This window comes from Pollachius pollachius, assembly GCF_949987615.1.
Source record: "Pollachius pollachius genome assembly, chromosome: 14".
Taxonomy (NCBI): domain Eukaryota; kingdom Metazoa; phylum Chordata; class Actinopteri; order Gadiformes; family Gadidae; genus Pollachius; species Pollachius pollachius.
The window spans coordinates 9,454,677-9,481,053 of NC_136947.1; the positions used below are offsets into that span (position 1 = coordinate 9,454,677).

General features: G+C 49.8%; 1 protein-coding gene across 1 annotated transcript in view; it reads left to right on the plus strand.

The window, feature by feature from the left end:
* Window positions 1–7,041, plus strand: part of hhla1 (HHLA1 neighbor of OC90) — a gene marked incomplete at both ends in the record, with an annotated part of 12,058 nt that extends 5,017 nt beyond the window's left edge. Inside the window, 5 exons of the mRNA XM_079750588.1 lie at window positions 850–906; window positions 1,151–1,753; window positions 3,323–3,491; window positions 4,321–4,403; window positions 6,998–7,041. Coding sequence (XP_079606714.1) covers window positions 850–906; window positions 1,151–1,753; window positions 3,323–3,491; window positions 4,321–4,403; window positions 6,998–7,041 — 956 coding nt within the window. The remainder of the gene's footprint in view (window positions 1–849; window positions 907–1,150; window positions 1,754–3,322; window positions 3,492–4,320; window positions 4,404–6,997) is intronic.
* Between the last annotated feature and the right edge of the window lie 19,336 nt (window positions 7,042–26,377).

Here is a 26,377-nt window from a genome sequence, read left to right on the forward strand (position 1 = left end):
TCTCCGCTCTCCTCTGGTGTCTGTTGATCTCTATGTTCTCCGCTCTCCTCTGCTGTCTGTTGATCTCCATGTTCTCCACTCTCCTCTGGTGTCTGTTGATCTCCATGTTCTCCACTCTCCTCTGGTGTCTGTTGATCTCCATGTTCTCCACTCTCCTCTGGTGTCTGTTGATCTCCATGCCCTCCATGTTCTCTGAAGTTATTTGATATCCCCTGACGTCCTTTTAGGGCTTCCCACTGTTCTGTAATGTTCTCACACGTTGTGGGATGTTCTGTGAAGTTCCTCAATGTTCTTCGGCGTTCTACAGTGTTCCTAAATGTCCTTTGAGGGTCTCAGATCTTCTTTAACGTATCCAATGTTCTGAACCTCTCTGACGTTCTCCCCTGGGGTGAAAAAATACAGTATTAAAAACTACAAAATAAAACACTAAAGTATAAAAAACTACCAAAAGAAACACTACAGTACAGAATGTAAAATAAGAAACTAAACTAAAAGGAAAACATGCTTTTCACATTGTCTGTTATATTTAATATAACATTGTGATTGTGTGTGTGTGTGTGTGTGTGTGTGTGTGTGTGTGTGTGTATGCATGTGTGTGCATGTGAGAGAGGGAGTGAGGGAAAGCGAGCGAGAGAGAGAGAGAGAGAGAGAGAGAGACCCTCGGGAGAATGGTGGGGGTAATCCCAGCGGGGACCTTAAATAGTCACCCTGAACCTTTCCACTGTTCTGCTCCACTGAACCTCTCCAACGTTCTGCTCCCCTGAACCTCTCCAACGTTCTGAACCTCTCCAACGTTCTGCTCCCCTGAACCTCTCTGATGTTCTCCCCTGGGGTGATCCTCATCTCCAGCTTGGCAGCAGATGCCCCCCCCTGACGGCCAGACCCCCAGCAGAGAGCCGGTTCAGGGTGAGGGACGTTCCTGGTGACACCCTAGTGGCGCTATGATTGGCTGTTAGAATTGATTGGTGGTAGTTCTTACCCTGTACATCGCAACATCAGGCTCTCAAAGGGTTCTGATTGGTCGGAATGTTTTGGTTCTTTTCAACAGACTCGGCTTTGGATCCGACGTCTGGAAGAACTCCACCTCCACCCCCTCCTCCTCCTCCTCCTCCTCCTCCTCCTCCTCCTCCTCCTCCTTCTTCTTCTCCAGGTGATGCGGCTGCCCCGCCTCCCCGCGACCCCCCGACGCCAACACCCTCCCCCCCCTCCCTGCGGACCACCGTCACCGCGGTGACCCACAGACTGACCAGCAGGACCGCCGCCACCCGCCCGGCGGACACCCCCACAGACCCCGGGATGCTTTCCATGACAACCACCACCACCTCCCCCCCGACGTCGCTGCAGAGGGAAATGACGACGGCGTCCGCGAGGCCGCCCCCGGCGAGCGAGGCACCAATCATGACGGAGAGACCCACCGTGGCCCCGCCCCTTCCCGCTGTGACGTCATCTCAAACGGCGCTGACCTCGCCGCCCGCCGTCAGACCGGGTCAGCTGACCACAGCTCGGAAAACTACAACCACAGCCAAGAAGGAGACCACAAACTCCCAGCATGCATCTACAACTAAACACCAGGTACAGTCAGGTGGGGGCGGGGCCCCGCAGGGAGCCACGCCCCCCCCCGCTCCTACCGTCCTGGTCCAACAGGAAGAGACCTCATCACCCTGGAGGACTAGTGTGGTTGATCTACTTCCTGTCGGGGGGCCGGTGGACTCTGCCATAGCACTGACCATCGCTGTAGGCACCGAAAAACCAGGTGAGTGACTGGTAACCATGGAAATACTATACATTGTTAACTTACTACAAACTGAAACACAATACAGTAATAAAAGCTACAAACTGAAAAAATACAGTATTAAAAACAAAATAAAACATTAAAGTATTAAAAACGACCAAAAGAAACACTACAATGCAGTATTTAAAATAAGAAACTAAACTAAAGGAAAACATGCTTTTCACGTTGTCTGATATATTTAATAAAACATTATGTGTGTGTGTGTGTGTGTGTGTATGTGTGTGTGTGTGTGTGAGTGTGTGCATGTGTGTAGATGTGAGAGAGAGAGAGCGAGAGAGAGAGAGAAAGAGAGAGAGAGAGAGAGAGAGAGAGAGAGAGACAGAGAGAGAGAGAGAGAGAGAGAGAGAGAGAGCGTGGGGGGAATGGGAATGGTGGGGGTAATCACCATGGCAACGCAGCGGAGGCTGCCCCAGGTGAGGCGTGTTCCTTTGAGGGTTCTAAGTTGAGGTCCAGGGCCAATCAAGGCCTCACTTTTTATTCTCTGTTCCCATGGCGACAGTTGGGCCCTAGCGAGAACCCGCCTCCCCCTTGAAGCCCATTGGCCGTCTCCGTTACCGTAACGTTTGCCTTTCTCTCGAGTGCTTCCTTTGATTGGACCCTAGCTGTAGTCTGTGTGTGCTTTATACAGATTTGTGCATCTTTTTATTTATATGTGGTGATTATTCACACATATTCAGAGGTATTTATATATTAATTAGGAAATATAACTGTATCCAAATCATATTGTTCACTTTTTATTCATAAGTCCTAATCCAAAGGTATATTGTATGGACGTTTCCAATGGTACCGATACAGACATTAGACATGCTCCCATGTATTTCTTTTCCCTGCTAAAATGATTGACGTGCTCGGATGAGCTGCAGTGAACGACATGACCACCAGGTGACAGTAGCTGAGCTGTAGTGAACGACATGACCACCAGGTGAGGGTAGTGGGTCGCGGAAGAACCGCACCGCCGTCCTGGCGTTCTGCCTAGCAACAGCGACCGCATGCGTGCGCTGCGGCTCAAGGTGTGGAGTATAGTGCCAGACCCGGGACCACGGAAAGTCTCCGTCAGGGTTACCTTCCTCTCTCTCCTTCTCTCTCGGTGAAGTGGCTCACATATAAAGCCGTTTTTTTTTGTACCGGGTAAGGAGTTGACTCCATGGGGGGTATTTATCATACACCATTTGGTCATCAGCAGATGAGTCAGTGAGTGAGTCAAGATGAATCAATGAATTTTCTTTTCATGTTATTCCTTTGTATTCACTGTCTTACATGGTGAAGCGTAGTTGACTATTCACAAAAGTGCCATAAATACAATGTATTACTTTTGATCTCATTTTAATTAGGTTTAGTGTGCTACGACCAGGGCGATCAGGTGTTAACCTGATGTTAATCAGATGTTAACCTGATGTTAACCAAGGAATAATCAGATGTTAAACAGATGTTAACCTTATGTTAACCAGATGCTAACCTGATGTAAACCAGGTGATAACCAGATGTTAACCAGATGTTAACAGGTGCTAACCTGAGCCTGTCTTGTGGGAGGTTGTCCGTGGAGGAGAGCGTCTGACGCGCTGAGCGGTGTCCCGGGGGGCCCCGAGGGGCCCTGGCCCACCCTGGGGGCCCACAAGCTGCAGCCCTGCCTCCTGGAGCTCTGCAAGTTCTTCTCCCAGTGCCTCTGCAGACCTGACCAGCTCAGGACCCCCCGGAGAAGGTTAGTCCTGCAGTAAGTCCTGCCTCTGACAGACAGACAGGCAGACAGGTAGGCAGGCAGACAGACAGGGAGACAGGCAGATAGGCAGTTAGACAGACAGGCAGTTAGACAGACAGGCAGTTAGACAGACAGACAGACAGACATAGAGGAGAGCAGACAGACAGAGAGGCAGACAGGCAAGCAGACAGACAGACATGGACACAGGCAGACATACAGACAGACAGACAGAGAGGCACACAGACAGACAGAGAGGTAGACAGACAGACAGACAGACAGACAGAGGGGCAGACAGACAGACAGAGACAGAGAGGCAGACAGACAGGAAGACAGACAGACAGAACCACTGTTATGTTACATGTTTGCATTATCCATTATCCATGTTTTGAGTACACTAAACAATCTCCAGCGAAACTATTTGAGACTAATCCAACCTTGTGCACTATTAATATTAAGGGCCCCATTTTCAACACAATGCTTGATGTTGATGAGCTATTACAAGCCATTTAAAAATAATAGACCCCATAGTGACATCGCACATGGGAGGGTCCACTCCGATGATTGATGGGCAGATCGACCTAACAGCCTACCCGGATGTGTGACGGATGGCTAGTAATGGCCAATTAACTTCCCACTTGGTGGTGGAACAGGGCCAGTCTAAGATGAACTCTCTGAGTTATTCTGCTGTTGCCGTGATGAAAGTTAATGCCTTAATGCCTTAAGGTCAGGTTAGCTAGGTGAGTCACACCTGGAGAACATTGACCTAACCAGCGGTCAGACTAAAAATTTAAACCCAATAAGAGAAAGCTGCCCTTCTCTCCCCGTCCTCCAGGTACTGTGATGACAGCGACCTCTGGTACCGCAAACACACGTCAGAGCTGTGCGGTCGCCTCAAACGCATCGCCTTCTCCAGGAGTAAGTGACCCGGTCGGACCAGCACGGTGCCGGTAGTGCCCTGCACTGAGTCATTTAGCAGACGCTTTTATGAATAAGAAACGTACAGGTGAGGCAGGTAACAGTCAGTTCAAACACTAAATTGGAAAGACGACCCAACCACAAAATCTATCAGAATCATGACAAGGTAAGTAGAATCATGACACAAGGTAAGTAGATTCATGACAAGGTTAGTAGAATTATAACAAAAGGATAGTGCAATCTATCAGTATCATAACACAATCAATCTCACAAGGTAAGTGGAATCAATGTATTTTACTGGACATTTCTGAACAATTCCTGACAGAATAAAAACATAATTCAAAGGTTGAACAAATACCAGAATGGAACCATAAAACAATGAATTCCAGATGGGCTAAAAGATGATTGAATCAAAGTAGCCCTCACGTTCAAATGCCAAAGCATACATTTACGTTTTTAAAAGAGCCAACTTGAAGTCTGATATCTTATGGCCGACTGGACGTTTAGCAGACAAATAAAATAGGACTAGAGGCTTGTTTTGCCACTCCCATTCTTTGCAGATCAATGTGGATAATATATCTCACAAAATGATATACATGTCATTCAGATGCCAGATCTAGTAGGGGTGGCACCAAGCCCCTGCCACCACAGCTGTTAGAAGGTCTCCATCTTTGATCCAGAAGAACTCCATCTTCTGTGGATTCTATCGGAAGTACACTAAAACAAGCATTTTGACAGACACATCTTCAAACTGCACACCACAAGATTGATTTCCCGTTCTGTTGGCATGATTACCATGCAACCCATGTGAGACCCTCTGAATCTGGCCTCGCCCGTCGTGGCGGGGGCTGAGGTTTGGCTCGTTGTTCTGTCCTTGCTGAAAGTTTGAAATGAGACCAACTCTTCGTCCGCCCACTCGTCTCCAATAATAACCGGAGTTCACGCTAACTCCACGCTGAAGCTAATTCACTGAGCGCTGTTGGCTAGTGCAAATGTCCAAAGACAACCAGCCACAGGTATACACTGGTACCCCATGAACTGACCAACCAACAGATGCCGCCACGTCTGTCTCTGACAAGGAGCTATACAAATACCATGTAACACGTGGAATAACAAAAAAATAATTAAATAAAAGTGATGGAGGTCGTTTAGTGTGTTTGTGAAGCCGAACTTGGCCACTCTAGTGTTACTTCCATGGCAAAGAGTGTCAGGCTACGAGGCCGTCAAGCACCCAGGAGCCATGACGTTTTACGGCCGCAGAAGTAAGAAGTAAGAGGTACAGTAGAGTTTGTTGTCATTTATTGTATTTATTATTTTGTTACAAAATAGTGATGAATGTAATGAAGGTGATTTTATGCCTTTATGCCTTTTACTAGATGCCTGACACGACAACACTCCAAGCTGTGAGAAGGGATTCATGAGATGCCTTTTTTATTGCTAGATGGATAGGACTGCAATGGGGGTGTCTGGCCAGAGCTTACATCCCCTGAGCACCTTTTAAAAAGACAAAATCGTACTAAACATAACAAGATCGTCAAAGTCCCATTAGTGAACCACCTGCTGCTCGTTCACGTAGACACTGTCTCTGTTTGATGGAATTTCATCACACTGCTCTACAGTGGCCAAGATGGGTTCTCACATCCCCTTAACATCATGGCCCTATCAAGCAGAGACACAAGACGTCAAACACTCCACGCCAAATGGAACAGCTCTGTCTCTCTCGCTCTCTCTCTCTGTGTGGTGCTCGCTCGTCCTCATTAAAGCCTTCTCTCAGCCACTAGCCGCTGAGTGACCATGCTAATGGTCTGCTAAGGTCAGGCCAGGTCAGCCGTCACTGAGACCTCCTGCAGTGCCAGATATAGACCCATGCATGTCTTTATATATATATACTATAAATATATATATACTATATATATATATATATAATCGGTGTATATATATATAAAAACATAAACTATATACACATATATATATATAGTTTATATATATATATGTATATATACACGATTCATATATGTCTTGATATATATATATATATATATATATATATATATATATATATATATATATAGAAGACAATTATGGCCCATAAACCCTCCCCTGTTCCCTGTTGTTTATCGTGTTACAAAAGAAACACATTACATCATCTGCATAGAGACAGTGTGTCCTACGACCTGATTGAAGGAAGCTGGTTTTCAGACAGGTGGGCATGTTCACCTGTATTCTGTTTAGTGCCTACCCCTCTCACTAATTAGTCATTTAGCAGACACCATATCCAAAGCAGAGTAAAACTAGATTCCAACCAATAAGGAGCAGGTATGGTTTAGCGGCGTCTTGCTCAAGGATGCCTATGAGTATCCTGAACAATTTGGCAGGTTCACCAGGGTTTGTTGTCCGATCATACTATTGTGTTGTTCTTACATGTTCTTACAAGGTGGACCGTGTTGGCCTCTCAAGACACGTTGAAGTGAAGGTTGATGAAACGGCAGGAGTGTGGTGGACCCTAAGCCCCTCCTCTCCCGGGGGTTCTGATAACATTGATGTAACAGCAGGAGTGTGGTGGACCCTGAGCCTCTCCTCTCCCCTGTGTTCAGACCTCAAACAGAGATGCCTGGCTAAGATGTGCGGTCGGCCATGACGCCAGGAGCGGGGAGCGCGGAGGAAGAGGCTGCTGGGAGACAAAGAGCTTTTCATCGGCACGCGGCGGGAACCAGCGTGTGCATGAGTCCGTGCACGTAACCACCGACCTCCCCCAACTCCTTACCCCCCACCCCCTAATCCCCCACCCCAGACCACATCCCCCTTAAAAGCTCTGTTGGAATCCAGACTTTTTACCTTTTTTGTTAATTTCCATATTATTCTTGTGTGACAAAGCTCTCCAAAAATCTTTGTAACTCTGAATTCTAGACCCACTAGCACCATTCTCCTCATTCATTCATCCCTCATTTTGTTTTACTTGGCAAGAAAATCTAAATAGATCACTCTGGAGATACGCGCTGTCAACATGACCCTTCACGTTGGAATCAGTGGCCCGATCCTTAGATAGGTTAAACACAGGACATGCAGTCAGACTAAACGGGTGGTATTTACAAAACGGGCAAAGCCCAGTCATCTATCTCCAATCCAGAACAGGAAATTAAAAGTGATACGAGGTGTGTAGAGTCAGAGGGTCCAGAGGGTGTTCGCCGCTCCGGAGACGGAAACAATCAGAGGAACCATCACAGAATAATACCCCATTCTCTATTACCACGTTCTCTGTGTGGCTCTGTGCATATTCATCCATCCTCCTCCTCTCAAGAGGTTAAAATGAATGAGAAGAGACACTCCTCAGCTTTTCTCTCGTTGATAGAATTACTATGTTGCGATGAATCAAACGTTTTGGAAATATTTGAAACTAGTTCATGTTCAATATGGAATATTTTGCTGTAATTAACGCCTAATCACCTGGTTTTGTTACCTTAACTCCCCTGGTGACGTTACCTGAACTCACCTGGTGTCATTACCTAAACTCAGCTGGTGTTGTTAACTGAACTCACCTGGTGTTGTTACCAGAACTCACCTGGTGTTACCTAACTCACCTGGTGTCGTTACCTAAACTCACCTGGGGTCGTAACCTAAACTCATCTGGTGTCATTACCTAAACACACCTGGTTTCATTACCTCAACTTACTTGGTGTTACCTAAACTCACCTGGTGTCATTACCTAAACTCACCTGTGGCTACTTAAACTCACCTGGTGTCATTACCTAAACTCACCTGGTGTCGTTACTTAAACTCACGTGGTTTCTTTACCTAAACTCACCTGTTGTCATTACCTAAGCTCACTGGGTTTCGTTACCTAAACTTACCTGGCAACATTACCACCCTTACCTGCATTAATGAAGAATCCTTGAGCGATAGAAAAACAGACCATATGTTGTTAATATTTGTAAATGTTTTTTTTAGATGCGTGTTTACTTCAAGAGTTAAGAGACATGTAAAGTGCATGTAGTAATATCCATATTCAATAATAAACTAATATAAACTCTGAGCACACTGTTCCGTTCTCATTAGTATTTGATTCTGATCTGGGTAAGTCACCCACTTGACTGGTGGATCACATGATGCTCTATTATGTTTTTAAAATTCTTCTCCTGTTTGGCAACGCAAACATCTGCTCTGTCCTTCAGGAATACAGCCTGTTCACCTGTCTCTCTCACACACACACACACACACACACACGCGCACACACACACACACACACACACACACACACACACACACACACACATACACACACAAAGGTCCTCTATTTTCGATCTCTGGATCATGAAGCCCTCAAAGCTCCCGTTGCTGGGCTGGGCAGGTCAGCTCCCCCCCCCCCCCCCCCCCCCCCCGTTAAGGGGGGCCCCTCCCTCTGCCCTGGGACCATTGCCCCCCCCCCCACGGGACAAAGTCAGCACCACAAGGGTCCCTTGTCAACCTCCGAATTCCTCTGAGGCAGGACGGGGCACATGCCTGGGCAGGGGCCACCCGACACCCAGGGGCCCCACACCAACAAGGGGCCCCTGGGGCAGTCTTACGAGAGCTGATAAAGCTCAGGTGGGGTGTGGTTCCAGAGTAGTGCCCTCACCTGTCGGCCCCTGATGAGAGAAGAACCATATACCTGTGGCCCCTGAGGAGAGCAGAACCATCTACCTGTGGCCCCTGAGGATTTCATTAACATCTACCTGTGGCCCCTGAGGAGAGCAGAACCATCTACCTGTGGCCCCTGAGGAGAGCAGAACCATCTACCTGTGGCCCCTGAGGAGAGCAGAACCATCTACCTGTGGCCTGTGAAGAGAGAGGAAACATTTACCTGTGGCCCCTGAGGAGATCAGTGCAGGTTCTACTCGTGTGTCTTTAGAGGCTCCTGGTGCCCTCACAAGTCGGGACCCTGACCGGTTCCTCCGGTAGCCGGTTGGTTCCACTCCGGTCCCGCCGTTGTCTGGAGCATGCCCCCTGGTTTGGCCTGAAGGATGCCACGCTGCAACCGAGCCCAGACCGGCCGCATCACGGTAAGGGTCCGTGTTCTCCGCTCCGTATGCCCGCTCTGGGACAGATCCCAGATCAGCTCCTGGTGGACGCTGGGGGTTGTCGACCATACTGTCTGAATAGTTTGTTAATGTGAGACGGTGATAAAAACAAGCAGATCTAGATGTTTCATGGAGGGATGAGGACCAGACGCAGGAGACTTGGGGTCTGTGTTGAGGAGGTCGAGCGTGGGTTGCTTTCAGGATTTATAATCATCTGCTGAAGGAGAAGCGACACTTCCCCTCTCTCTCTCTCTCTGTCAGTATAAATGTGTCCCTATCCCTCTTCCTCTCTGAGCTATCCCCTCTCTCTCTTCATCATTATCCATCTCTCTTCCTCCTTCTCTCATCTCCCTTTTTTCCACACACACTCTAATCCAACCTCTCTCTCTCTCTCTCTCTCTCTATCTCTCTCTCTCTATCTCTCTCTGGCTTTGAAGACTAGCGTGAGCGTTAGCACTCTGTTTGACCGCTACCCGGCCGTGCACTCGCCCGCGGCCCCCTGCTGAGCGGACCCCTGAGTGGGCCAGGCTGGCGGAGGTGGCGGAAAACCGCGCCAGCTCATTTATAAGCGTGCTAATAAAGCCAGCTGACGGGCAGTGAGCAAGGCTACAGATCCCGGTGATAAAAGCACCGCTCAGAGCCCCGCCATCCCCCCGTAGCTTCAAGCTACCGCTCACAGCAGGGGTCCACCCAGGTCATCTGACGAAAAACACATCCAATGGATTGATGTGCTAATTAGAACCTAGTTAACATATCCATCATGAACACCGCTAGGATAAAACACTGCGGTAACGGACATTCTTTGCAACAAAGGTTAACAGCAACAGGAAGAAATCTTCATTCGTCCGGTAGAGCAGTCCTGTGTTTGAGGAAGACGCCCTGACCCTTACCTGCTCCTTAAGGACATACTGTATAGCTGAATAAATCACTGTATGACTAAATAACTTGTAAAATATATCTGAGACCACCAGGGGGCTCCAGAGAACAATTAGAGGGGCACATGGGAACCAATATATAAAACACTTAGGGCCACTGAAGGCTGTGACTTCATGAAGTTGTATAAGCATCCATTAATACAACTTCAAATGAGTCACTCAGCTCGGCTAAGCCATGATGGTACAATGTCATTAACTAGCTGCTAGCTAGCTGCTAGCTGGTCTCTAGCAGTCCAGTGGCATGACCAAGCTCGGGAAGCCCAGATGAGACGTTTAAATGTGGGTCCACTAGTAATAAAAGCAGTCTGGCTTGGTACCGTCAGCGCATACATAAGCTTAGGCTTCATCTAAATCAGGGGGGCCCAAATTCTTCCCAGTGGAGGGCCAAAATGTAATCGTGGGGAGGCTCGTGGGCCAAAATTTAAATTTTTCAGTATATTTAGTCAAATATGTGGGAGGCGGCTGAACAGGATAGGAGCTCAACAGCGCCACCCTACCATCAATGTATCACAATGTTATTCTAGGGTCAGGAATGGAAGTGCACCAATAAATAATATTCAATGAGAGCGATCGCAGATTCCGAGCGCTGATGGCGGAAAACAATAATATATACAGTGGGTAGGGCGCGGGCCAAATAAAATCGGTCGCGGGCCAAACTTGGCCCGCGGGCCCCAAATCGGGCAGCCCTGATCTAAATGATCCTCGCTACGAGCTAACAACGTTGCGTTGTTCCCCCTCAGGTGCCAGACGCCATGTTCCTCCTCCGATGGATGCTCGTGCTGGCGGCAGTGGCCAGAGGTGAGTCACACACCCACGAGCAGACAGCAGACACTAGCTACACCACAATCTCACCGGAACGGCAACACCACCTGCTCAGGAGCACTGGGGTGTGTGGAGATAAGAGATTGAGTTATTAAGAAATTAAACAATGATGAGTGTTGGGGACCTGGATATTGTTTGAAAGGTGATGGTATTTTAAGTAGAAGATATAAAAAATATATAAAAAACATAATTGATCGTTTTATTTGTAATTCTTTTGGTATTCAAAATATAATTTATACGGGTTTATCCGTCTGTATAAACAGGAGTGAAGATAGGAAAGTGTGTTGAACGTAGCGAGGGAATGATGTAGCATAGGACCGCAGGACAGAATGGAAACAGGTAGAGGTGAACCAATAGTGGTTGGGTGGTTCCATTCCAAACTCCAAGGAACTGAGTTAGATCCCTAATGTCCACAGCCTGACCTGTAGAAACCCTTGAGCAAGACGCCGCCAACCTTCCTGCTCCTTCATGAAGTTTATTTGGATAACTTATCGGTGGTTCTCTAACGTTTTCTGCTAGTGTATCCCCTCTAAGATATTTTTTCAGCTGAGTACCGCCTTCACCGGTACAAAACATTTTTGGGAGAAAGATACACTAATTCAGTGAGAAACATGGGCCTGTGCTTCATGCAACTTTTGGCAAATTTTCCCCCAAAAGAAGCCCAACGCCAGGGGAGGGTCAGAGTGTGTAGAAGTGAATCCCAGTAAAATATATTCCTGCTGAAACTGACGACATTTTGGTGTCTCTGGATGTGCTTTCTTTCTCACAGATTCTCCCTGTTTACGTTTCAACAATTTGTCGATTTTCTGGATTTTCTATTGCCTAGCTTTCAGAATTTAAACTTGCTCAGGGTGAAAAAAAGGAAAAGTTATTATTATAAAAAAATAGATATCTGGGTTCCCCATGCAGTACTCCACAGAACCCCTAGGGGTATGCATACCCCCAGTTGAGAACCACTGTTCTAAAGGACTGAAAAGTCTCCATAATCGGTTAACCTCTGAGACCCCAAGACCAGCAGCACAGCAGGGGGTCCAGACCCCCACTGACTCACCACTGACTCTGTTCTCAGGCTCCGCCCAGACCTCTGTCTTCTGCACCGACCCCACGACGACAGGCGAGCCAGAAGGCCTCCTCATTGGTGAGTTCACCCCCGGGACTCCCTGCAACCAGCCACTCAGAGAAGGATAACAAAGGCTCATCCAATCAGAGTGGCTTAAAGAGCCTATGAGCTGTCAACAAATGGATTGCCTCGGATTGCAGCCCCCCCCCCCCAGAGGTCACTGAGACCTTGTTCCTCGGTGCCTTGCTCAAAAACACTCCAGTAGTGGACAACAGATACAGCCAACTACATATTGGAAAAGTATGAATGTCTGTATCAATATGTAGAAACAATAAAACGCTATACAGGCAGAGGGACAGACAGACAGAGGGACAGACAGAGAGACACTCATACCGACAGGCAAGGGGACGACATGAAGGGCAGACAGCTAGAGGGACAGACACACAGACAGACAGGTAAAGAGACAGTCAAGAAGACAGACACTCAAACAGACAGTCGAATGGAAAGACATTCAGACAGACATTACAAAAAAATCATATTCTTCTACATTTCTTCGGGTGAAAAAGGTAATAAAATGGAAGCTAAGACTTGGTTTGAACGCACAAGATTTAATCCTAAGAAATGGTTGCGTGGCCACAGCGACCTGACTCTCTAAGCTGGTGGCCCCTGGCCTCAGGAACAGGGCGCTAGGGGCCCGCGGAGGTCTGATGGTTATCCAGGGCTCGGTCGTGGTCACGTCTGGTAATCTCCGGTGAGCCGGTTCGTCTCTGCTCCTCCCATCCGCCCGTCTGGAGCCTCCTGGTGGGACCAGACCCCGGCCCACTATCTCTGATTAAATCTCAGACCCCTGCACCGCCAACAAACTGATTTGTGGAAACAGGGGGGGAGGGGATTCTCCACTTTATTTTGCCAGCTTCTCTCTCATCTCATTCTGGTCACTCATCTTACCCCTTGTTCACTTGTCATCTCCCTCTCTCGATATATCTCCTACATTGCACAAGGCACAGAAAGGAAAGTAAACACTGACGCATAAAATATGTGTCCCCTAAACCCTCCCTCTCTTTATGTGTGTTTCTCTGTCTGACTCTCTCTCTCCTCCCGACTCTCTGACCCTCTATGTCTCTCTCATCCCTTTCTCTCTCTCATCCCATTCTCTCTCTCTCTCCCCCTCTCCCTTTCTCTCTCTCTCATCCCCCTCTCTCTCCCCCCCTCTCTCTCTCTCCCCCCTCTCTCTCTCTCCCCCCCTCTCTCCCTCTCTCTCCCTCTCTCTCTCCCTTTCTCTCTCTCTCATCCCCCTCTCTCTCCCCCTCTCTCTCTCTCCCCCCCTCTCTCTCCCCCCCTCTCTCTCTCCCCCCCCTCTCTCCCTCTCTCTCTCCCTCTCCCTCTCCCTCTCCCTCTCTCTCCCTCTCCCTCTCTCTCTCTCTCCCTCTCCCTCTCTCTCTCTCTCCCTCCCTCTCCCTCTCCCTCTCCCTCTCTCTCTCTCTCTCTCCCTCTCTCCCAGACTGCCTGGGCCTGAGGTTCACTTGGCTCCACTCCCTCCTGGAGAGCTTCCCCTCCCTGGTGAGCTTCACGGCGCGGCTGCGCTGCGCGCGGGGGGTCTGTCCCCGCGACCTGGAGGACTACGGCTGCTGCTGCAGACACCGGGAGGCGGGGCCGCCCCTGGACCCCCTGGACAGGTGAGGGGGGAGGGGGAGGACAGGTGAGGGGTGAGGACAGGTGAGGGGTGAGGAAAGGTGAGGGGGGAGGGGGAAGGGGGAAGGGGGAGGATGGGTGAGGACAGGTGAGTGGTGAGGGGCGAGGAAAGGTGAGGGGTGAGGACAGGTGAGGGGTGAGGGGCGAGGAAAGGTGAGGGGTGAGGAAAGGTTAAGGGTGAGGGGTGAGGAAAGGTGAGGGGTGAGGAAAGGTTAAGGGTGAGGGGTGAGGGTGAGGACAGGTGAGGCGGAGGACAGTTGAGGGCTGAGGACAGGTGAGGGGTGAAGGGTGAGGAGTGGTGAGGAGTGGTGAGGGGTGAGGCCTGTGAGGGGGAGGACAGGTGAGGAGAGGTAATGATCGTTGATAACAGGACAGGTGAAGACAAGTCAGGACAGGACAGGTGAATGCGTTGGACCAATAGCACTGTTGCTTGTAAATGTTCTGTCCTACCCTGTACCACGATGTGCAAAACTTAAATGAGATAACTGAATAAATAACGTTCTAAACACAAGTCAGAGGTTCAACCAATCAAAACCTGCCCCCCCCCCCCCCCCCAGCTGTTGTTTCCAACACAGGCGCTGCTACGAAACCGTCACTGCTGCCCCCTGCTGGCAGGAGCTGCCCCCACCGCTAGACAACCTCACCTGCTCCACCCTCAACACCACCTGCGGTGAGCAGCCGGCCTCCACGCAACACCTCCCTTCTTTAATCAGACGATCTCTAATTAAACAGCCGACAGAGCGGCCTCCCTCAGGTCCTCACATACTATGCACTGATCATCCTTTAACTTGAAGAAGGGGTTTACCCAGAGCGACTCCCGCTGCAGGCCCTGATGGAGCAGGTAGGGGGAGCTGCTGCTGGGATTGGTTTAGCTCAGGAGGTACAGCAGGTTAACTTGTACCCGGGAGGATGCTAGTTCGATCCCCGGCTCCTCCTAGCGTGTGAGTGTCGAGGTGTCCCTGAGCAAGACACCTCACCCTGACTGCTCCCGACGAGCTGGCTGACGCTTTGCATGGTTGAGACCGATATCAGTGTGTGAATGTGTGCATGAACCGTTGAACCTATATGTAAATGCAGCTTGCTGAAGCTAGGCTTGATAGGAGATTGAACCTTGCCCTTTAGGCTTGGAGTCTACCTCCTTAGCAGCGACCCTGTCCTGTGACCCCTACCTGCTACGACCTGTAGCTCAGCTCACTGGATGGCACGTTGGAGAGTGGTCTCTCGGCCTTATGAACACTAAAACGACTGCAAAGTCTTCATTCAAACCCAGAACCCTACTGCTAGGAACAGCACCCTGGCCCCCAGCTGGGAACGCCCTAGTCTCCAGCTGGGAACGCCCTAGCCTCCAGCTGGGAACGCCCTAGTCTCCAACTGGGAACGCCCTAGCCTCCAGCTGGGAACACCCTAGTCTCCAGCTGGGAATGCCCTAGCCTCCAGCTGGGCACACCATCCTAGCTTCCAGCTGGGAACACCACCATAGCCTCCGGCCGGCTGCCCGTCATTGACTCTCTTCAGAGGTAGAGCTACCATGTGACCAAGGTGATGATGATGAAGGCATGTTCTGTGCATTCCAGATGTGGGAGCGCCGTGTGCCCGGAGCTTCTGCGAGTGCGACGCGGCCGCCGTGGAGTGCCTGGCCCTGACCCCCTACAACGCCTCCCTGAGGAACCTTCCAGAAACCTCCTGCTCTGGCCTGGAACCAACTGGTAAAACAACCCCCTATATAATCCTAACCCTAACACTAACCTCCTAACCCTAACCCACTGGTTAAACAAATACCTTACACACTCCTAAACCTAACCTACTAACCCCAACACTAACCTCCTAACCCACTGGTAAAACTACCACCTATACAGTCCTAACACTAACACTAACCCACTGGTAAAACTGGTTGTCTAAAGGTCTGTCTCGTTGAGTGTCTGCCTTCCTGTCTATCCCTCTGCCTGTCTATTTGAGTGTCTGTCTGTCTCAATCTCTCTATCTGTCTGTCTGTCTGTCCTTCGGCCTGTCTGTCTGTGTGGTTCCTGCAGCCTACCTGCTAATCTTCTTCATGTCTCATCCTCCAGCAGGGATGCTCTGGAATGCCAGCGGGAACGTAGGTGGCGGGAACGCCAGCGGGAACATCAGCGGGAACGTAGGCGGGAACAATGACGATGTCACCTCTACCCCAGAACCTGCAGGTCAAACACCCACCCACCCACCCACCCACACACACACACAGATAGACACACACACACACACACACACAGATAGACACAAACACACAGATAGACACATACACAAACATTGATCCACAGCAGGTCCCTGGTGTCACCTCAGCAAGGACAATTGATTGGCCGGTAAGACGGAGTGTTGACTCACACTACCGCGCTCTCCTCCAATCAGAACAATGAACAAGACCCATATTAGTTCACTTTATACTGCAATCAATTATTACTAAAAATAAAGTTGAATTAGACACAGTAGCTATGAGGATACTAGCACCGCCCCCTCTCACCCCTCTGCTCTCTACTTCCTCCTCTCACAGGAAGTGAGTATGACAATGCGACGGCTCTTTCCTCCAATCAGAACTCCACAGCCTTTAACTCCTCCTACCTGGACGAAGGTAACAGCATGCGTACATTATGCTCGGCTTCATGTTTTATGTTTTAATTTTAATCTTTAATTTTGAATGAAACCTAACTTAATGAAACCAGTTTGTTGTGTGTGGTATGACCTTGTCATGATAACTTCTCGTTCTGCGTGGATAGCGGACAGACTGCTCTCGTGGGACGCGGCAGCCGAGAACAGCAGTGACATCACAGGTCTGGGCCATGGCATCACAGGTCTGGGCGGTGCCAGTGACCTCATCACCCCGCGCCCTGCCTCCCCGTCCCAGACTCCAGGTATCCCCCTTCAAGATGGCCAACATTTGTCACGACGTGGGGGTGTTAGTGGCCTTAGGGCGGCTGTCACAACACTGTCTTTAAACATGCTGAAAAAATAAAGTTAGCATTCGCACCATTAGTGTTTTTAGTTGTATTGACTCATGGGAATCATAACAATATTCTGTTACTTTGGTTACTTGCTTAGTTATCGTATCATCATTACTAAAGCAAGTTTTAACTGAAATATTCTCCTTTAGTTATATAAGGTCTTGAGTCACTTCTCCTCTGAGGAATGTGTGTGTAGGTGTGTAGCTGTGTAGGTGTGTGTGTGTGCGTTAGTATATATATGCAGTTGCTATTCTGAGTTTTCTCTCTCCAGAGGAAGAGGAGGGTGAGCTGGAGGAAGAGGGGGCATGGCCTGCCGCTGACTACCTCAGCTTCGTCAGTAAAGGTCAGTTTGTCTTTACTCACTAGTTTAATAATGGAGCCGAGCGAAACATAAAGGTCCTTCAGATAATAACTATCCTCGCTCTCTCTTTATAACCCCCCCTCCCTGCCTCATCGCCACAAAAACACTTCTTGTTCTCAAACACTTCCTGTTCTCAAACACTTCCTCTTCCTGTTCCCTTTGTTCCTGAATGACAGAGCTGGATCTGGAGGCACAAGGGGACTTCATTACCCACAATACCTCAGCCAGAGACCCAGGTGAGCCACCCATAGACCTCTGAAGAATAAGTCCCGCCTCCGAGGCTCCCGGTTCCCTCTATCAAATGTCTATGGGAAATAACATGGCGTTTTTGAATGATCGTACATAGCAATACTCTGTAGGTGGCGAAGAAGTAAAAGCTGTGTAATTTTCGCAGTAAAAGCTCACGTTTTGAACTACACACTTTTTCCATCTAGTTTCCATTGGGGTTTTGGATTGTCGGTGCAGTTAAAGTAGTTAACTATTATGAAGAAGCATTATGCTAACGCAGATCTGCGCAGACCACCAGAGCCCGCCTACGGAGGTGGCACCAACGCTGCTCGTTCATGTAAATCTTACTACAATAATAGCAGGCCTGTCGCACCAGTTACTCAAGTTACTCATGTGCGCATGTGTGAAGCAGCCTGCAGCTCACACACACTGGCAGCACGCGGGAACGCATGCATACACCGCAAGCACGCACATGCACATCGTACATTAGCACAAACATACACGGAAACGCACACACACGCGCACACACACACTTACGCACGTGCACACACGACACGTCAAGGCAAAAGCAGCGACACTGGAAGAGATATTTAATCTCAATGATGATTCTTATTTTCAACTAAACAATAGTAGTTGAATTGCATTTTAAAATGTCAATGCACTTTTCAGCCCTGAATAACAGTAAAATCTATTTAATAATTTATTTGCATGCATAGTATACTACTTTCCATTGAACAATTTTTTAGAATTTGTTAACATTATCGACTGGGGTTACCACATTATTGCTATAGGTTTAATTAGAACAAAAGGGTTGAGTGCGCACAGCGCCCGCGCGAAAACTCTGGTCTCAATAACAGCCAACAAACTCTTAGAACGGTCAAACCAAAAAATCTTCACGTTAGGTTGTGAATGGTTGCAAGCAAGGACATCTACTCCCTCCTCCATAACAAGTATGACGTGTGAAGTCTGCGCAGATTGAAACTGTTGCGTTCTTGAAGAAAGTAGTCTAATCGGGATCGCTTTGAACTCACTTTATTTGTTAAAGTATTTCGGTATGGTAACTATGAAGCAAAAGGAGGGGAATTGTATGGACACGCGTGTGAGCGACAAACAACAGGCCTCTCTACCTAACTCCCTTGAATGGACTGCCGGATGTTTCTGATCTCGTTGGATTCAGGTCCTGCTTAAATACTGAGTAAGCGTGGCCTATATGACGTATTGGTTTCGCCCTCCTCACCTGTCTAAAGGTGCTGCCCTCTATAGCTGGAATAGTTATAGCAGCTCAAAATGTCGGGTCCTGCTTCCTAGTGGCTATGTGTGGTAATTTTGGCCTTTGTGTTCGATTCTACTTTCTAGTGGCTATGTATGGTAATTGCGGCCTATGTGTTCGATCCTACTTCCTAGTGGCTATGTGTGGGTAGCTTTATGTGTTTAAAATACGTAACAAAACTAACCTCCGGTTATCATTAATAATCGTTTACTACTTTAACGGCACCGACAATCCAAAGGAAGAAGAAGGAAAAAGTGTGTAGTTCAAAACGTGACGCAGCTTTTACTTCTTCGCCACTTACAGAGTTTGTAATGTACGATCATTCGAACACAAAACCCCATGTTATTTCCCATAGACATTTGACCGAGGGAACCGGGAGTCTCGGAGGCGGGACTTATTGTTCAGAGGTCTATAAAAGTCAAGGTTTTAGAGCCAATGTTTAGTTTTATTTAACTTTTACTTTTCTTGACTTTCTCGACGTGTCTTGCTCTTATGTAAACCTTTTAAATGAATTGAAGTTATGAGGTTAGCTCCACATAAAATATGTGGTTTCTCCCAAAAGGGGAACATAGGGAATATAAGGTTTCCACATCCATCTCCACAACCCTGCTGTCTTAGCAGCCAACAGCAGCCGACCAACAGACAGACAGACCAACAAACATACAGACCCTCCTCCTCTCAGACGTAGCGTTAGCTTAGCGCCCGTGGGCGTAGTGCTCTAATCTCACAGAAAACACAGTGGATCCGGTCATGGAAGAAAAAAGATTGTGTAAATAATTGAGGATGTGTATCCAGTCAGGACAGAACTGGGTTACACGCGAGCGCGGATCAAACGGCGCTCGGGAGAGATCACATGACTCCTCCAGGCGTCGTCGTGACGTTTGAAGACGTAGAAGTAGACTTCGCCATCCAAACGCTCCTAACATCTGAGCATCAAAGACCGACCAGACATCTCCCTCTCCCTGTCTCAGCCCCGACTGGGAACCTCACCCCCTCGCAACACCGCCCGCCGCTATCCCCCCCCCCTGATGCACTGGGGCGTGACGATGGAGGGCCCCCCGCTCCCTCGTCTGGGTCCCACAGCTCCGTCTGGTCTCCTCGCCCGTCCAGACCCCCCCTGGCCGAGCGGTCCTCTGAGGAAGAGGACGACGTGGGGTCACAACACCGGGCCCCAGGCTCAGACGGTAAGGAAGGTCTCAACCGCCAGCAGCCCCTCAAAGTAGATTACAATACTGCCTCACATTTACCCATTCATTGACACATTAACACACCGATGGCAGTGTCAGCCATGCAGGGCGACAGCCAGCTCATCAAGAGCAGTTAGGGTGAGGTGCCTTGCTCAGGGACACCTCGACACTCAGCTTGGAGGAGCCGGGGATCGAACCAGCAACCTTCTGGTTACCAGCCAACCTGCTCTTCCTCCTGAACAACGTACCCCGCCTCAGCCTCCATGGGCGTTTGTTGTTTTGCTTAAAGACCTTCCCCGTCCTCCGCTACAGCCAGACAGCTGCTGATGTGAGCTGGTGGATCAGTGGTCCAGGCCACTGTTCTGATGGGAATCGAATAACGACGATAGACCGGGTCACAGTCTTGTTGAGAGAGTAGAAACACACTTGTTTTTGTGACAGCAGAAGGTCCACGTCCCGGCAGAACCACCACCAGCAGGCCCTCGCTGCCACGCCCACACCAGTCCTCTGAGGAGGAGGAGGAGGAGGAGGACGAGGAGGAGGACGATGATGATGGTAGGGAGGAAGGTGAGGATGAGGATCACAGAGAGTTAGGTCATTAGACTGGGAGAGGTCAGTACGACCCCTAGCAGGGAGAATCATATTTGTTCAATGTGTTACGGTTGTATTACCACATTGCTTTCTTAAAGCTCAACTCCACGCTTAACGCCGGTCATGAGTTTGCCGCCACCTAGAGGTTAAAAACAGAATAACGTCAAACAACGATATTGAGTTTTTTGTCGGTTGCCTATTATTGTTATTGACTACTTAACTGCCCCTCGTCAAGTAGAGGACGTCCCTCTGATGTCCGTAACCACGATACCGCCTAAGTCAACAACAACAAAAACAACAGCTACGGTTACCAGGACAACCCCCACAGACCACTCCATGGAGCAGGGAGGGACCCCAACACCAACCTCATGGAGACACCCGGCTACACCCACAGGTCAGAGACACCAGCTACACCCACAGGTCAGAGACACCAGCTACCCCCACAGGTCAGAGACACCAGCTACCCCCACAGGTCAGAGACACCAGCTACCCCCACAGGTCAGAGACACCAGCTACACCCACAGGTCAGAGACACCAGCTACACCCACAGGTCAGAGACACCAGCTACACCCACAGGTCAGAGACACCAGCTACACCCACAGGTCAGAGACACCAGCTACACCCACAGGTCAGAGATGCTTTATACAAGATGGTAACCCTTGAGCAAGACACTGACTCAAGCAGCCGGGGTTCTCACATGTGATCCTTCTCCATCAGCGCGTCCCTCGTCGCCTCGACCAACGGCTGTGACCGAAGCCCCGCCCACTCCTTCTGACACATCACAGGAGGAGGCGGAGCTACCTCTGACCACTCCGCCTGACGACCCCCCGTCTCCGAGCCCAGGTGAGCCCACAGGTGAAGCACCTGGAGCAGACACTAACTAATCCTAACCCCACCCCCCACTAACCCCGTCAGCTCGCCTCGCCCTTTAAGATCGGAATGCCGTAGCCAAGACAACCACGCCCTCGTCTCCCACTGCGACGGAGACGTCACACCGCATGACCGCCGTCGCTAGGCGCCAGAACCGCGCCGTAGCACTCCCACCGCTGTCCGACCTCCACGCTACGCCCACAACACCTCCCTCACGCAGTGTGGAGGAGCAGGAGCAGGGGGAGGAGGAGGAGCAGGAGCAGCAGGAGGAGGAGGAGCAGGAGAGGCCTCCTTGTGATGAGGAGCGGGCAGCAGACAGCTCTCAGGGTTCGGTTAGACGTCTAGAGGACCGATCTCAACCTGACTCCATCCTGAAGCCCAAAGCACACGGAGCGCGTTCCGCCCCAAAGCCATAGCACCACTAGAGAACTAGAGGACTCAAAGAGCTAGAACTAAAGTCCTCTTGTTTTAGTGGAAGCACCGAGCTAGCTATAGTTGTCTAACCCTTTGTTTGCCACATCTGTGCCGTGTGCTTGGGGCTTCAGTCCGGACCCACTTCTGTCGTCCAACCTCTGGTGTGCTCAGTGCTTACCTGGTGTTCAGTACTTCTGTAGAAGTTATCATTCCTTTGGTACTCTGTACTTCTGTACAGAGTACCAAAGTACCATACTTCTGTACAGAGTACCTCTGTAGTGTTCTCAGTACTTACGTGGGGTTTAGTGTATCTAGTATTTCTACAGTAGTTAGTATTTATTTGGTACTCTGTCCTTGGGAACTAGGCAGTACTTCTGTCTGGTTGAGGGCTTCTGTAGTATTGAGTACTTTGTCAGTACTCTGTAGTACTCTTTATAACAGTTATACTACATTACTCAGTACCTTGTTGGGTTTGTGTTTGTCAGGAGGGGGCGTGGCACAGAAAAGGGCGGGGCTTCTCTCCTGGTCTCTGCTGGAGGCCATGGGTATGACGGACATCGAGTTCCCCCCCGAGGGCCCAGGTACACACATACACGCGTTAACATGACAACCATTAAAGACAACTGTTACAGTGACCACCAGTACATCTGTTACCGTGGAAACCAGGACAGAAGAAGCTGGTTACGAAGGCTACAGTTTCGACATCTATTTACCGTCACAACAGAGTACAGATTTATTAGTTACCATGACTACGGTAGAGATGGAGCGGGCCAGCACCAGGACCCAGACAGCAGAACAGAAGGGTTCTGTCGGCCGTGTGTCTCTACAGGGAACCGGGGAACTAGTTGGACCGTTCCTCGTCTTATCCAAATATTGAATATAAAAAGGTCCTCTAGGGCAGCTGTCCCCAGCCTGTTTACACCACAGACCGGTAATATGTCAGACAATATCTTGGCGGACCGGTGTTACACCGTATTCTGTAAGCCATTATAAAGTGTGACACCGGGGGTCGCTGTTGCATATCTTCTTTAACAAGCACAAGCGTAAAGTTAGACTTAGACTGAGTTCACAACTTAAAAAAGTTGTATTAAAGCATAGACTGAGTTCACTACTGATAAAGGTTTTATTAAAGCGTTGAGTTCAATACTGATAAACACATTAAAGCGTAGACTGAGTTCACTACTGATGAAACATGAAACGTTGTATCGCCATCACTCCGTCAGGATGGGTTCATTCAGTCTGTGACACCGGGCGATCGCCTGCCGAGTGAGACAGCATCCGGAGATTTTCAAAATAAAATATATATATATATATATTTTTTTTCTTTGCGACCTGGTACACCATAAGCCATGACCTGGTACCAGGTCCAAGATCTAGGCTCGCTGCTCTACGCTCCTCTCCGCTCTGGTAACCCCTCACTGTTCTGTTTCCCCCAGAGTGCAGTGAGGTCTTCACGGTGGCGGGCCGCGCCCTGCCAGCGTTGGGCCAGATGCTGCGCTGCCTGACGGGCCGCTGCCCCGATGAGTTCAAGATGTACGGCTGCTACTGCGGCCAGGAGGGCCGGGGGCCGCCGCAGGACCCCTTGGACCGGTCAGTAGACCCCTCACTGGAGCCAGTTGTACTGCAGTCACAACCAGCTTACAACCAGTGTAAGCCAGTTGTACTGCAGTCACAATACTGGAGCCAGTTGTACTGCAGTCACAACACTAGAGCCATTGTTATTGAAGTCACAATACTTTGAACCAGCTTAAGCCAGTTGTTCTGCAGTCCCAATACTGGTGCCAGTTGTACTGCAGTCACAATACTTAAGCTTAAGCCAGTTATTTAACATTTACAAAGTAGCCAGGGGCAGTTAGCGGTTGCTGGTATTCATGGTCACGTCTGACAGAAAGCCTTCCTGTGTGCTGCAGCTGCTGCTTCCTCCACCAGTGCTGTCTGAAGCAGATCTCCACCATGGGCTGCAAGGCTGACCGTAGACTCAGTGCTCAGGTGTCCTGCGAGGGAGGGACCCCTCGCTGTGAGTCGCCTGTACCGCCTCTTACACGGCAACACTCTGGATCATCCAATAATGCATTACCCATGGTTTCAATATGTTACTTCAAATATCCGTTACGTCATCTCAAGTTACACCACTCCATTACCCAGGACATCACTCCATGACACCACTCTATTACCCAGGACACCACCCCATTACCCAGGACACCACTCCATGACACCACTCTATTACCCAGGACACCACCCCATTACCCAGGACACCACTCCATGACACCACTCTATTACCCAGGACACCACCCCATTACCCAGGACACCACTCCATGACACCACTCTATTATCCAGGACACCACCCCATTACACCACTCCATGACACCACTCTATTACCCAGGACACCACCCCATTACCCAGGACACCACTCCATGACACCACTCCATTACCCAGGACACCGCCCCATTACCCAGGACACCACTCCATGACACCACTCTATTACCCAGGACACCGCCCCATTACCCAGGACACCACTCCATGACACCACTCCATTACCCAGGACACCGCCCCATTACCCAGGACACCACTCCATGACACACTCCATTGCCGTTATATAAGATCCTAACAAAGTGTACCTCTAAGTCTAAGGAACTAAACGCTGAAACCAACCCCCCGTGCTCCTGATTGGCTAAACCCATGCCCCCCACCCTCCCCAGGCCAGGGCCAGGGCCGGTGTGACAAGCTGCAGTGTGTGTGCGACAAGACCAGCGCAGAGTGCATGGCGGCGGCCCACTTCAACCACAGCCGGCCCCCCGCCCAGTGCCAGGGGCCCGCAGCCCCCTGCAGGCGCCGGCCCAGACCCCGGCCCACCCCCCCGCCCTCCAGCGAGGAGAGCCGGGAGTCCCCCGGTGGCCACTCGCACATGGAGGGAGGGAAACACACGACGGCTCCTACCAGTGGACCTGCAGACAGGTACACACACATACCTGGATACAGGTACGCACACACACCTGGAGACAGGTACACACACACACATACGCACACCTGCACACAGGTACGCACACACCTGGAGACAAGTACAGGGACACCTGAACACACACCTGCAGACAGGTACGCACACACACCTGAAGACACACCTGCAGACAGGTATGCACACACACCTACAGACAGGTCTGCACACATAACTGCAGACAGGTAAGCACACACACCTGCAGACAGGTACGCACATCAACTGCAGACAGGTACACAGACACACACCTGCACACAGGTATGCTCACACACTGAACAGTAGAAGCAGTGCATCTTCAGCTCACCCATCTGACCTCTTTTGTTTCTTCAGTGACGAGAGCGGGGAGGTGAGGCCGCAACCTCCTGCCAGACCCCTGCCCTCCAGGCCCCCACCTCCGCCCTCAAGACCCCCACTACCACCCTCAAGACCCCCACCTCCACCATCCACTCCACCCCCTCCCCCGCCCCACTCGGCCGCTGCTGCCTCCAGCGGGGAGACCTCCAGGCCCCAGAGACCCCCGACATCCGGAGGGATTCAGCCCCACAACCACCAGCCCATCAGACCATTCAGACCCAGCCCCGGGCCCCTGGAGAGACCGGGGGCCACGGAGAGACCAGAGGCGGAGGAGGAGGAGGAGGAGGAGGAGGGGGGAGAGGAGGAGGAAGAGGAAGAGGATAAAAGATGAAGGTTCTCCTCAGCAGTGGTGGACAATCCTTGGGTTCTCAAAGTAAAAGTCATGGCATATTTCCCCATGCGCTCAGCCTAGATGCAGTCATTAACGCGTCGATTTCAAAATGAAAGTGTTTCAAGTTAATAAATTGTTAAACGACTGTGGTGATTTTACTTTGGCAGGGGGAGGAGGGTGTTAACGAGCAGTATCTCTGGGGAGGGGGGGGGCGGTGTCCCCACAATTAGCACATTTGATCTGCGTCTCCAGGCCAAAAATGTTAATCCAACCTGCCGTCCAAAACACCTTGTATTGTTCTTTCCCACATGTTGATACTAAAGGCATCAATTAAATTTACTGTTCTTACAATTATTGTACAATAAAATTGATAAATGGAAGTTGAGCATAATTTTTTTTCAACCCATTAATGTCAAATCCAAATCCAGAGTCGCCTGGTCCCGTATAGATATAGTATATCTGACATGATGGTGGCGGGGTACAAACACATCCGAAACGATGAAGAGAGGAGGGATTCTTCTCCGCAGTCTGCTGCGTACAGAGAGAGCTGTCGGCAGTGACCCCACGACCCCCCGCCAGGAATAGACTCACAGAAGTACGATAAGCCACTTCTACTGTGGCTTCTTACAGAACTAGAAGGTTCTTCTAACCATCACACGGCGCAATCAGCTGACAATATACCAGAAGGAATCATTTTTATACATTTAAACACATGGAAATTATTTAAACATTCCATTATTCATACATAATGGGGGATTTATACATTTCCACATTAATTTTATATGGGGAGTAACTTATTCGTTATTGGGTAGATATTAGTTATTTTGCAGTTTACGTT